Source organism: Bipolaris oryzae, assembly GCF_000523455.1.
Source record: "Bipolaris oryzae ATCC 44560 unplaced genomic scaffold scaffold_56, whole genome shotgun sequence".
Lineage (NCBI taxonomy): Eukaryota > Fungi > Ascomycota > Dothideomycetes > Pleosporales > Pleosporaceae > Bipolaris > Bipolaris oryzae.
In genome coordinates this window covers 137651-150680 of record NW_006911332.1, presented here as the reverse complement: position 1 = coordinate 150680, position 13030 = coordinate 137651, and the positions used below count along the sequence as shown (strand labels likewise).

General features: G+C 50.9%; 3 protein-coding genes across 3 annotated transcripts; 1 reads left to right on the top strand and 2 right to left on the bottom strand.

Moving 5' to 3' along the window:
- Positions 1-720: 720 nt before the first annotated feature.
- COCMIDRAFT_94146 (uncharacterized protein) lies at positions 721-2760 on the bottom strand (the record flags this gene model as incomplete). Its single annotated transcript, XM_007689358.1, has 2 exons — positions 721-2125; positions 2186-2760. The coding sequence occupies 2 exons, from the start codon at positions 2758-2760 to the stop codon at positions 721-723; spliced, it is 1980 nt and encodes a 659-aa protein (XP_007687548.1).
- A 605-nt stretch (positions 2761-3365) lies between these two features.
- On the bottom strand, positions 3366-5762 carry COCMIDRAFT_94156 (uncharacterized protein; the record flags this gene model as incomplete). The annotated part of the gene is made up of 3 exons (XM_007689357.1): positions 3366-3600; positions 3680-5556; positions 5631-5762. 3 exons carry the CDS (start codon positions 5760-5762, stop codon positions 3366-3368), a joined length of 2244 nt encoding a protein of 747 aa, XP_007687547.1.
- Positions 5763-8439: 2677 nt separating this feature from the next.
- Positions 8440-9875, top strand: COCMIDRAFT_4920 (uncharacterized protein; the record flags this gene model as incomplete). Its single annotated transcript, XM_007689311.1, has 7 exons — positions 8440-8617; positions 8674-8730; positions 8793-8819; positions 8878-9202; positions 9265-9386; positions 9437-9544; positions 9619-9875. The coding sequence occupies 7 exons, from the start codon at positions 8440-8442 to the stop codon at positions 9873-9875; spliced, it is 1074 nt and encodes a 357-aa protein (XP_007687501.1).
- Between the last annotated feature and the right edge of the window lie 3155 nt (positions 9876-13030).

Sequence of the window (13030 nt, the reverse complement as noted above, 5' to 3'; positions counted from 1 at the left end):
CCTTCTTAGAAGCAACTACTACTTCTTAGCTTTAAAATGAGCTAGCCCGATTAGGAATAGCTCTAATATCCACCGAGTTATACTAGTTTAAAAACTAGAACTTTTAGTAACACGTTTTTTTCATGTCACCCCTCTGTATATAAAACGAGGCTTGGACACCCTGTGCTCACACCCTGGTATATTTACGCCACATATATCAAAGCCACACGATGCACCTATTCTCACGCCGTCAAGTAACATGCTGATGACCGAAGCATTGAATTAGTTTCCGAGTTTTGTATTGATTATGTAGTATGTAGCCTGTCCAGATCTTTCCCCGGGCACCGCCAATTTATCTAATATCTAAGGAGATGGAATTTTATAAAAGGGTATATACAAATGATGAGCAAGATGGCCTCCCAAGTGTTGTGCCAACGAAGGCGTGTAGAATCTACAAAGGAAAAAGACATTCTCAGTTTGAAATGTACAAGTATTAGGTAAAAGGTATACAGGTGATCAAAGATGGGTATCAAGTGACAAGGCCGGGTATATGAACATGCGCACGGTGGGGCCAAGCTGAAGAAACAGAGAAAGGTAAATCGAAGTGTGAACATAGGAAATTGACAACAAAGGGAAAAAAACGAAGGCCAACATAGTTGAATAGACATGACCATCAATCATGCTACCCCTTTTGCGAAAACATGTCCTTTTGATATAGACTGTTTTGGCGGGAGGGACGTCTTATGAACCCATGGACACACCGCCATCGTTGGAGCCGACGAAGCCTGTTTGCATACCCATGTCGAGGCGCAAAAACTGGTCCTGGTGGTTATCGAGACCATCCATACCAGCTGGCATTCCCATGGAACCGCTCATACCGCCCATGTTGCTTTGGTTTAGGTTGTGCGGATCCATCATGGCCAGTGACTCGCGTCGGCTACTGTCGGCTGAGCTGACATGTTGCAGATGGGGCGAGAGTTGGTGTTGTTGATGTGGGTGAAAGTCTTGATTCCGTGATTGGTTCATGTGCTGGCGAGCTGCTGCCCATGCTTGGGCCTGGGCCTGGGCCTGGGCGATTTGGGCTTGCGTAATGTGCTGGGTTGTCTGCATGTGGGACTGGAACTGTTGTTGATGGTGTGGCGGTGTGGGCTGGAGGGGCGTCGTGTGATGGTGCTGAGGCTGGGACTGGTGAACTGATTGTCGATGTGCATGGTGATGAAGGTGGTGCATGGCGTCTTCCTCGTCGTTTGTGTGCGGGGTGAGATCGATTCCATCGTCATCATCGCCTTCTGCATCAACTTGATCGCTACCAACATCGCCATTGACCGTCGCTGGCGCGCTAAAAGGCATACTGGTCTCCGCCTTGACTGGACTGCCCTGTCTGGGCTGATTAACAGTAGCGTATACCTGTGCCGTCTGGCTAGCCATGGAGCTACGTGAACTGGCGTCGCCAGGCAATGGCTTCTGAGCAGCTAGGCCCGACACAGACACCCTGTTTTCACGAATGGCTGTTCGCCACTTGTCAATCAGGCGGTCATAGTCCCAGTTGCGGTAGTCCATGCCGTGCTTTGCAAGCTCCTTGGTCGTGTCGACGCCGAGATTGATGCTGATGGGTGACATGTCGGGGCCACCGGACGACCAGCGGCTAGCTTTGAGATATTCATTCTCTCTGCGGGCGTTCTCTAGCTGGACTTCAGCCTCTCGTCGTCGGTCATCAGCACGGGCATAGCAGCGTAGTATTTCAATCTGCCAGTAGTCCTGTCTCGTCTGGTCGGAATGCTGGCTCCAGTGGTGGTAGGCATCTGCAATGTGGCCAAAGAGTCGTTGAGGGTCGTGGTCGAAGAGTGGTGGGGTAGGAAGGGGCGAGGAAGTAGCTGAGGAAGGAGCATTGGGGTTGGAAGTGCCAGAGGGAAACACTTGGTTGAGGTGTCGCTGGCGCTGATAGGCAAGCAGGCGCTCACGCACCTGCTTATTCAGCGCTTCAAACTGCTTCTGCCCGGGCGGGGTGATGGACCATGACTCGGCAGTCGGAAAGGGCGTGGGGGAGAAGAGAGTTGAGGGTGCGGGGAGGATGTGGAGGCATAGCGAAGGAAAATTTTGGGCGTAGGGATCGAAGTCGAAGAGGCCGATACCCGATGCTTTTGCACTGCATTTGTTAGTAGGGAGCAAGGAGGTGGGTTGAATTTGGGTGGGGTGATGTGCTTACTTTGCTTCACGTACGCTCTTCAACAGCTCGCGCAGCGCCATCTCGGTGGCGGCCGCAATTTCGACTTCCTCGCTCGTCTTCTGCCTCTGGTCGAGATCTGCCTTTCGCAGTTGACGTGATGCATCTCGGCGGGGGTCTGGTGTCTTTGTCAGGAGGCGCGAGGGGCGATTGCCAGCCCCCCAAGTCACGTCCTTGAAGGCACTTCTGGATTTGCCAACTTCGAGCGAGTCGTCGTCGTCGTCGTCGGGGCTCTGCATGAGCATGGACGAGTCTTCGCTGGCTATGCGTTTCTTGGTGGCGGGGGTGCTGGCGCCGCTCTCATCGCGCCTTGGGGTGGAGACACTGCCCTTTGCCTGGCGCCTGGTGATGCCGCCGCGCAGCTTGCGGATTTCATCGACGACATGGATGCCGTCTGGTGCCTTTGGGTTCTTGGCTCGGATGTAGAGGTCGAGGTGGCGTCCGAGGCTGGAGGAGGTGAATGCCTGGCCGCAAAAGGGGCAGTTTTTGTCTTTTGCAGCCTTGAGCTGCGGTTCGGTAGCAGAGCGAGGCGGCGAGGATGGTTCGGGTTCGCCCATGGTGTTGGTCTGCGACTCCGACCGGTCTTTCAGGGTTCCCAGGCTCGAGCTTAGTTCAAAACGAAATGTCCTTCATGCACGGCGGTCGGAGGATTAAGGGCCACGGGCTAGCTATGCCATTATTATTATTACGACGGGTAGAGGGGTAGAGGGGGCAGAGTAAGGAAAATGGGCATAGTGCACGCCAATGGCAAATGAGTGAAGACCAATTGGACGCTGCAGTCGAAGAGAGCGACGCGTGGGAGCAATATTACTTTGGCTGCTTGGCGTGAAAAGCTGCCCCTAAACCTCCTCGCGCGCACCGTGATGCGCGCGCAGAAGCCGCCAAGCCGCCTGTGCGTACAGCGGGAAGCAAGCCCGCCCGAAGCTGCTGGCCCTGGCGTCTGTCAGACGACGTCGAGGCGAGTCGAAATGCCACGACGGGGTCGGCACTTTTGCGTCGTTGCGCCGCGAGCATCGTGGTTGGTGGCATGGTCGTGATACACGCGTGTCTCTCCTCATCGTCATCATCAAGAAGGGGACAGCTCCACCAGCAGCATCGTCACCACCGTCACCACCGTCACCCTCGCCCGCCAATCGCCATGGCCCTGGCCAACCACCACCCTTCACGCCAACGCCGCCCTGCCTAGCCGGCCTGCCGTTCGTGCCGCAATCTCCTCATACTCCTCCATACCGCCTGCTAGCCTCTGGACCTGCCCTTTGCACAGCCGAAAAACGGTTCCCGGAGCGACCCCTGTCTCTGCCTCGTCGTCTGAGTCGCTCTCGTCGCCGCCAGCCTCGCCCTCGGGCCTGCGAACCCCTGGCGCTAGCTTGTACAGCCACTCTCCCTCCACGGCGGTTCTGTGGGGCGGTCAATAGTTGAACCTTGCTATGACTATTTCCAGCATCGTCGAGACACCCAGCTCGGGCTATCACGTACCTCATGAAGAATCGATCGTGGCTCACCACCAATAACGCCCCATTGTACTCCCTCAACGCTAGCACCAGGCCCATGATTGTATCTCCGTCCAGGTGCGTCGTCACCTCGTCCAGAATCAGCAGATGCGGCGGCGGCCACAGCAACTTGGCCAGCGCAACCCGAACCTTTTGCCCTCCCGACAGCAACACTAGTGGCACGTCTGATACTGTATGGCCGTGCAGACCCAGACCCCCTAGAACCCCTCGCACATCCTTTGCCTGCACATCATCACCGACCGAATTCATTACATGCCCGAGGGCGGTCAGTTGAGGATCCGCGGACGCTATTGCAGTAATCTCTTCCACCGACTGCTGCGAGAAGCGACCAACTCTCGCCCTGGCATGCCGCGTAATGCTTCCCGACGTTGGCACGAGACCATCTTCATTGCTGCCCATGATCAGTGACACCAATGTCGTTTTTCCAGACCCGTTAAGACCAGCCAGCCCAATACGAGCTCCTGCATGTATCGTCAAGCTAACATCCCTCAAGATTGGCGCCTTCCTGCGCGTGGGGTATGCGAACGACACTTTGTCCAGGTTTACCAGTGCGCCTGGGAAGGGCAGGTCGGGTGGCTGACGCGGAAATGACAGCTCTATTGGGGCATCAAAGTCTGGTATCTCAATCTCCCCACGGCGGGACGTATGATAGCCTGCAAGGTCACGGTTGAGCTTGAACCGACCACCTTTGGCACTGACCTGCATTCCCATTCGGTCGTCAAGTTTCTTCCTCCTGGATGCGGCCTGTTTGAGCTTTTTATCGTCGCCCTTGTCCTTAGCAGCTCTGATATTGCCTGCGATGGTCTTTTCCATGTGCTTTCTCTGCTTGTCCTGCGCCTCCTTCATCTTGGTCAAGTACCGAAATTTCTTCCATTTTTCCCGCTCATATAAGCTTAAATTACCATGGAAAATCTCGAGTTGCTGATTGCGCAGGATGAGGAGCTCTTCAGCGACTGCATCTCCGAAGTCACGATCGTGTGTTGTGATCAAGACTGTCGTATTTTTAAGATTACTAATATACCCCTGTAGCCATATGATCGATGGCAAGTCGAGAAAGTTGGTAGGCTCATCTAACAATAGCACATCAGCGTACTGTGTTAGTGCGCAGGCGAGCTCACATCGTGTCCTCCAACCTCCGGATAGCTCTGAAGTCGGACCATCAATACGATCCTCCTTGAATCCAAGGCCGAGTAGGACCATCCGGGCCTTGGACTCGGCAGCGTTTGCGTCCATGAGATCCAGTGAAGCCTGCACTTCAGAGAGCATGCTCATAGCAGCCTGAGTCTCCTCGCTCAGCGTCGTAGGATCAATATCTCCTTCACTCTCCGCCAAACGCTTCTCCGATTCCTGAAATAGCTCTTCCAGCCTGACAAGTTCCTTTCTGGCCTGCTTCCCCCGGGCGCCACTCCTTCTCTCCGCAATAAGTTGCCCTTCTCTTAATTGCAAACCCAGCCTCGCATGGCCAATGCGTCTATACGCCCGGACTGGCGCAATGGGGTCAATAGAGTTCTCAACCGCGTCGCTAAGTGTCATGGCCTCTTGCACATAGCGTTCCCGGACCCGGTCGCTTCGGACCACATGTTGTAGTACAGTCTCGCTCTCTAGCCTCAGCCCGTCCGTCATCCGCCTGAGCCCTGGACCACCCGTCTGTCCCAAGAGCAGGATGCGCGTACTGGAAGGAATACCCGGGACCAGACCGTCGGCAATGGCTGTGAGCAATGTCGACTTGCCCGTTCCGTTCCGTCCGACTAGTACGTAGTGGCGCGCTTCTACCAGGTGCAGGGTCGTCCGTGAGACTAGTTCTCTGTTCCCAACTGTAATGCTCAGGTCCTTGACGAGAATCTACACACGACCTATGTGAGCTGACGGCCCTTGTTCCTTGTACTGACGTATGGCAAGATGGTATGTTAACGTACCTCTTTGGAAGCAGGCGCGTCAAGTGCATCCAGTGCATACCGTGATTGCTGCGCTGTGACTGTGATATGACTTCCACACGGATGTCCTTCCGCTCCCGCTGCCGCTACTACTCCTTTAGCTTTTCTCACCATGCTTCTTGTTGATCACCACCCAGCTGCTGTCTGTGTGCCAAGTAAACTTTGCCTTTGTGCCCTGCGCTGATTGACTCAATTACTGGTGATGTTAATGTCGTCTATGACTCTTTGATTTTTGCAAGGGCATTCCTTCAGCTCATTTATATCATTTTGGGATATATCTCCATTGTGTATTTTGTTCTAACAAGGTTGGTATGATAAAAACGCGCGGAGATTGAGACAGAATGAGTCAAATCCGACTCTTCTGATTGGCTGGCTTGTGTATGCAGACCGGGTGACTAAGATTGGTGTGGGGAGGAAGGCAACAACCATTTACATCGTGGCTTCCTGTTTTGACCACCGTTTCCACTGGCCTGTGCCTTTGGTTGGTGTTTTGACTGATAATTAATTATGGGTTTTCCAAGGCAGGAGCTGAAAGTCCTGAACATTGCACGAAGCCGAGGTATAGGCACAGCCTTGCCGGATACCATACTCATTTCAACTGGTCTAGATACTTGCCTGTATATTTTTGGGGTTTCCCCCACAATACAACAGTACGCGCAAGCTGAACTTATCAGTAATCAAGCAAAAAGATCTACTATTTCGCTGTATGTTGGTCAGACTTGGCATCGTGGACCACGATTGCCGTTTCAAGTAAATCACGTAGATCATAGATCAGCATAACCGCTCATCCCCGAAACCCAGCCACTTCTTGCATGCCTGTCTTTCGCAAAGCCCAAAAAAAATGTACTAATCAAGTACGTAGTATGTACTCTAGAACCTATGCCAATCTCCACACAGACTTACACACAACACATGTCTAGACCACGCCCACACCCTTTTTTTCGCCCCGCAAAAAAAGATATTTAGTACTAGTGGCTGCCCTATGGCTGCCCATCACATGTCTCTCTCCGATCAATGACATCGTTTCAAAAGGTATGTGGGGACCTAAAAATGCACGTTGCTTCTATTTTCCGATTGGCTGGTCACTAATATATCTCCTTTTTTTTTCTGATTCACACTATCTTCGCCTACTTACTGCGGATGTATACAGGCGATATCGAGGAGGGAAAATAAGCTTTGAGCTAGCCTTGTCGATTAGTTGTTTCGGGGAAATAATAGTATGTGGAGCTGAGGTATGACGGAGGTGGTACGAGAGATAATAGTTGATATTAGGTATGATGTTATAGGTCTAGATTTTTTTCGCCGTGACATGTGCGAATCGTCAGATTTCCAAGGCTAGGGTTCGATCTTTTTTTCTTCTTTCCTTCCTCAGAATGCAGCTGCAGTGGAGTTATGTGTCCTTTTCTGCTTCATCTAGTCTTCTCGGCGTGTTTTGCTTGTGCCGATGTCGCACCGTAGTTGGAGTGCTCGGGACGAGATTGAGGTTAGGTAGACCCCAGTTGACACGGTTGGAGATTCAGCTCTCAGGGAGCTGATACTAGTGGCATGCCATGTATGCCCAAAAGTCGCCTCTTCATGTCTATTTTCTGTCTGGAGCTCAGGCATCCCACCATATACCGCTCAGGAGCCACCGTCTTGCACGTGTCGATCGAGGGTCAAAGGGCGGTGAAGCCGTGCGATGCGGTCACAGGGGAGAAACATGCTATAGCTAGCAGTTTGTGTGCCTATAAGTCGTAGCTTATTGCGAGAATCGAATATTGTATCATTCGTTTTTTCTATCACTTCTGTCTTGTAGGGTGATGGGTTAGGAATGCGACATGTCTTTGTCAGCTTACCGGTGGTATTTGGAAAAGACATGGCCTGTCTCTTTATTCCCGAAAGCCCCCATGTCTGTCGATATGGTGGGGTACTCATATAATCCTGGTCCCATGTTCTTGCATGCTTTGCGTTATCCTTCAATAAGAGGTATACGGCTCCCTCCGACAACTGATTTGACATAGCTTTCTACCAGTCAGTGGTTCTCATCTGGCGTCAACGGCGTATCGACAAAGCAACAATCAGTGTTGTGGCTACTTTGGTCTAGAACAACTACGCTGCCTCCTTCTTTCGGGCTTCCCGAACAGGTCATCCGGGTGAATGTGCAGCGAGGGGCTGTACTTATTTCAACGTCCATTCTAAAACCCTCCTACAACAGGTTATCCGAGCCCTGTCGTATCGGACTGTTTTTTATGTAGATCCATGATAATGCAATTTAGCCGCGCTAGGCCACGCCGTAACAGGGATGTGGGGATGCGCTCCTATTGGCGAATACCACTTTGAGGCCCGCAAGGCGTATTTGTCCGTTGCCAAGATCGGGCATAAACCGAGAAGACAAGAAGCTTGGAGCATGATTTACACGGCCTACCTGCACTTCTGAGACATGGAGTTTCCGTAGTCGGCAGGGATAGTATTCATAAACTTGATGTATTTTCGAGAAAATCATTATTTTCAAGAGAAAAGATTGGAGTGAATAAGAAAAATGACTTGTAAAGTAGGTGCATTGGCCCGGAACGTGACAGGTTATTGTCATGGGTATGAGACTAGCGGGTTTGAAGCCTGTGTATACGGCCCGAATACGTTATCATGTTGATTGGAGAGTACGCCTGCTCGCGAGCTGGCTGATCGTCGAAGGCTCTTTTTTCTCTTTCTCTTCTCGTATCGTGGTGGAGAGAAGGGGCGTGGTCACAAATGTGCGAGTCCTATCACATAACTTACTTATAACTTTGCTGTCCGAGGCGTGATCGCGTTCGACATGGCTCTTTTGCAGGAGACTTTGCGCTCCCTACACGCGCGGGATTGGCAGCATGGCTCTAAACAGTCGTCTCTCTTCTCAGTCGGTATTTCCTTTATCATCGTCACACTTTTTGTTGTATCTCTGCGAATATATGTGCGAACACGTTTACTGGGGCTACGAATGGCGAAAGACGATTGTGAGTTCGGCAAGCTGCGTGATATTTATCGACTCCAGCAGTGCTGACCATGATAGACTTAATGGTGGCAGGTGCTTTCTGCACAATGATGCTTTCGGTTACCAATATGATTAGTATGTCCGCGATTTACACCGAACTCCAAAGTCTATATTGAACTCATATTGACAAGAAATAGGCGGGTGGTATGGCACGGGCGAGCGCAGTAAATCGGTCCATACACCTATTACACTTTGATGACACCAAGCTGATACTATGGCTAGCACGCGACATTCGCCCCCAAGACTATACGCCTATGCTCAAAGCGAACCTCGCGACGCGTCTTCTCTATGTCTTTGCCAGTTGTCTTGTCAAGTTCAGCATCTTGGTGTTCTACCAAAGACTTGATCCACGGCGAAGAACCAGGTTGATTGTGTACTTCCTAATGGCCTGGGTTCTCGCATTATCCATCATGACATTCTTCTCCTTTGTCTTAACATGCATACCGACGTCGGTCTTCTGGGATCTGGCGGCACAGGCGAAGAATCCGGAGAAGTGTATGTCGTCAACTACGCGGCAAATCTTCTACAATATCAACAACGTTATGAAGTATGTCTGATTGTAATGACATTCCTGAGGAAAAGAAAGATGCTGACCCCATGGCTTGCCAGCATCATGCAAGATCTTGCTATATACCTAGTTCCGGTGTTGATCGTGTCCAACTTGCAAATGCCACAAGCGCAAAAGTTTGCGCTAGCCGCTCTTCTTGGTGTCGGACTCGTTGCAGTGGCAGGTATGTGCAAGTCACCATATATTGATAGTCGAACTGCTCACATAGAACAGCCGGTTGTGTGCGCTTCTACTACGTGCTCTTTCTCGTCAACAAAGTCGACGACGTTTACTACTACATGGCCGACTCTCTCAACTGGTACAGTATCGAGATATACATTGGTAAGAACACCGGGGATTCATCATTCTACCCCTTTTTTAAGCACAGGCACAGCTAACCAAAGATCTCTGTGTAGGAATCATATGCAGCTGCGCATCCACCTTCAAGATCCTCATCTCAAGATTCATCCCTAAGATATCGCATTACGTAGGAAGAAGCAACGGGCAGTCAACGGGCAAAACGCCACGTAATCCGCGTGAAGGATCCCACAGTGATCAGATCTTCATGAAGCGTCTTTCGTCCAACAGGTTGACTGCCAACCGTAAGTATGGAGTCGAAGGGATAACGGAGATTGGCAACGAGAGTCAAGAGGCGATGGTCAAAAGCCAATAGTGTGGACCTTGATGAGGAAAGAAAGCTGACGATCGTGTGCTTCTTAATGTCATTGGGCGGAATCTTGTCATTCAATATTCGGAACATGTTCCAGAGTGGCTGATGTGCAGCATTGAGTGCTCATCACCAGCACTCTTAAACTAGCCGGGCGATGAAAGTCCAGGCATAAAAAGTTCAAGTTAGACCATAATAAAGTAATAATACACAGCACGATGCAATCTGTATACATAACTTTGGTGTTGTGAGGTGCCGCGGCACATACGCCAACCCCTGATAACATCACACAGGAAGCGAGTTGGCCAGGCGTGTGATGCCACGGCCTTACTAGTATGTTAGCGCCAAACTCGGAAGCAGGGTTGTCGATTACACGCGTTGCCGGCACTTCGCTTCGACGAGGTTAAAGTCACTAGTCAGGGTGCGGTAGAGACTTGTTCCGCCAACCGACGGGGATATTATCCGATGTGGGGATAGATAGAAACCGCTCTTGCACATGTGAAACTCCATGACTGAAAGTTGTGCTATGACTAAGGAAGAACATCAACACCGACGTTCGCACGAAACCATCTCCACCACGAAACCTACCGAGTGCAAGATTGTTTTGATTGCGGTGACGACCAAGTTTCCTCTAATCGCTCTTGCTCCGAGGCTACTGACACCGGAGCCCAACCAGCGGGGAAACAATTACAGCAAAACGAATCTCATGACAAATCAATCGAAATGAAAGAAGAACCGAACGACGGGAAGGATGAGAAACCACAAGGATGTAAAAGAAATGAAGCCTCACCAACCTCATCGTCTGGGGGTGCATGGGAAGGGGGGGGGAGGGATTCTACTCGACAAACGTCTTGAAGAAGAAAGAGGAGCAACGCAGATACCACACCAAAAACGACATGTAGTAAACAGCCCACACGTCGAAAAAAATCCTGCAACCCAAACAAGGACTAATTTGCGACAAAAAAAACATGGCCTTTAAGCAACCCCGTACTGCAATCTACAGCATCCCTGTCCCTCCGTCCTCAAGCAACAGAAGGAGAACCCTACCACCATGATCTTAACAAACAACTTTTATACCCTCCAAGTACCCCTACTTTACTCACACGTTCCTTCTAGAACCCACCCCCCCATGAAAAAGAAAACCCCCACACCTCATATACGACGGCATCCTACGCATCCTTCTACAACCATTTCATGCAACACCGTTATCAAGCAAAATCAGCTACCACCAGAAAATCCCGCAATGCTTAGTATTCAGGGTTCTTCCTTGTAGCCGTGCAAGCAAGAGAGAGAAAAAAACACACACACACACACCCTCCCCACCTCCCCTCGCCCCATGCATTACAAAACGGGCGCGCGTAAACAAACCCTGGGCAAGGAGCAAAACAAGGATATATGGGGGGATGTCGGAGGCACAACGGTCGGGCTTACTCGACTTTTTTTTTACCTTGACCTTGGACCTTGACCTTGGACCTTGCCTTACCCACATTTTTTTTGGAAGGGGAGGAGGGTCTGGAATACTTGACATCATGATCTGAGGCACTAATGCGGGGGGAAAGTAGTGATGCTTGTTTTGGCCGTCGGCATCTTTACTTGCGGACTTGGACTTTGCGTGAGTGAGAGAAACATGCCGCGAGATGCCGCGATGTGAGGGGGTGGAGGGGTTGGGGAAGATTGTTGTTGGGGGGGGAGGGTTCTCTAGTGCTACTACGTACGCAGTAGGAGGAAACCCTGGTAGGATACATGTAAGTAGGTGCGATCTTGTCAGCTTTGAAGGTCTAGACTTTCTTGGGTAGTAGAGGCTAGTCGACGTCGTTAATCAGATAGTACTACTAGTAGCAGTATGGAGTAAGTAAAATAACTCTCGAATAGTAGTATGGGGTGATTCAGCGGGTTAATTCCGCTACTGCTCAGGCAGAGAATTAAGCTGGGAGATGACGAGAACGGGCCATTTGGTATGATGCCCTCAAAGATTGCTCCTTTGCTCTTTCTATCCCCTTGTACTAGATCCCTGGTATGTCAAGTAAGCGGACTGGGATACAGTTGGTGATCGCTACCACGCGTAGATTGGCAGCACAGTAAGCGTGCTGGGTTCTCGTACGTAAATCCTGTATGCGAACCAGATCAACGACGCGTAACGGCCGTAAGACTAGGAATACTTTGGCGCGGGATGCTCGTATACCCAAACCCATCAAGTAAAATGATAGGTTATTGTCAACAAAACAAGTGCCTGTTTGGCTTCCAAGAACTAAGCGGAATTCAGAAGGGGGAGGGGGGGTTTGAGGCGACTGAGTTTTACTTTCGTATTAGAACGCCCCCCCCCCCTGCAAATACAGTAAGCGCAAATGTCAACTTCAAGATGACTACGCTGGCGCAATAACGTTGCCCCAATAAAACGGCTTTTTTAAACTTTAACATGACAACTTCAGCTCTGAGCAATCTTTCTCTCCCGGTTTGCTGCAAGATCCAATCTCGCTTACGGGAGAAAAGGCGGGAAGAATACGATTGATTGGTATACGATGGGAGCAAAGACGAAATATCCAACCGAGACCACCTTCGTATCCAGACTTTAGCTCTTAACAAGCCTCTTAAACTGTGAGAGACACGGGGGCGCTGCCGTCGCCCTTGAGAAAATACCCCCAAAAGAAAAAAGCAAATCCAACGTTGTACCAATTCAACCGATCGGGCCTTGCGCCGGTCGCATACATAAAGAGCCCTCCGTCCTTCCCGTATGTTTCTTTTTGGGAGTGCTGCCCGCATCAACAAGCCTCTCCCGACCTTTGGTAGCAACCTCAACGGGAAAGACACATGTCAGCCGTCGTCGATCAATGACGGTAAGCTCGAGATCTAGTGGTTCTTGGCGGGGGAAAAGAAGGGTGGTTGGTATAGTGTGTGTGTGTGTGTGTGTGTGTGTGTGTGTGTGTGTGTGTGGGCGGCCTGATTGCGAATCCCCAGATTGTGTGCAGCAGCGCATGTGTAACATTGTTCCATTGGAAACCCGTCTTTTTGTTGATGGTGATCGGTCGATTGGCGACAGCTGCGAGTAACAAAGAAACCGGGCTGAGAGGGGAAGGTGACTAGGGGGAACCGGATACGACGGCACTGTCAGATGATCGAGGACCCTGAACGCGGAAGATCAAACAGATGATGAGTTGGCTTGC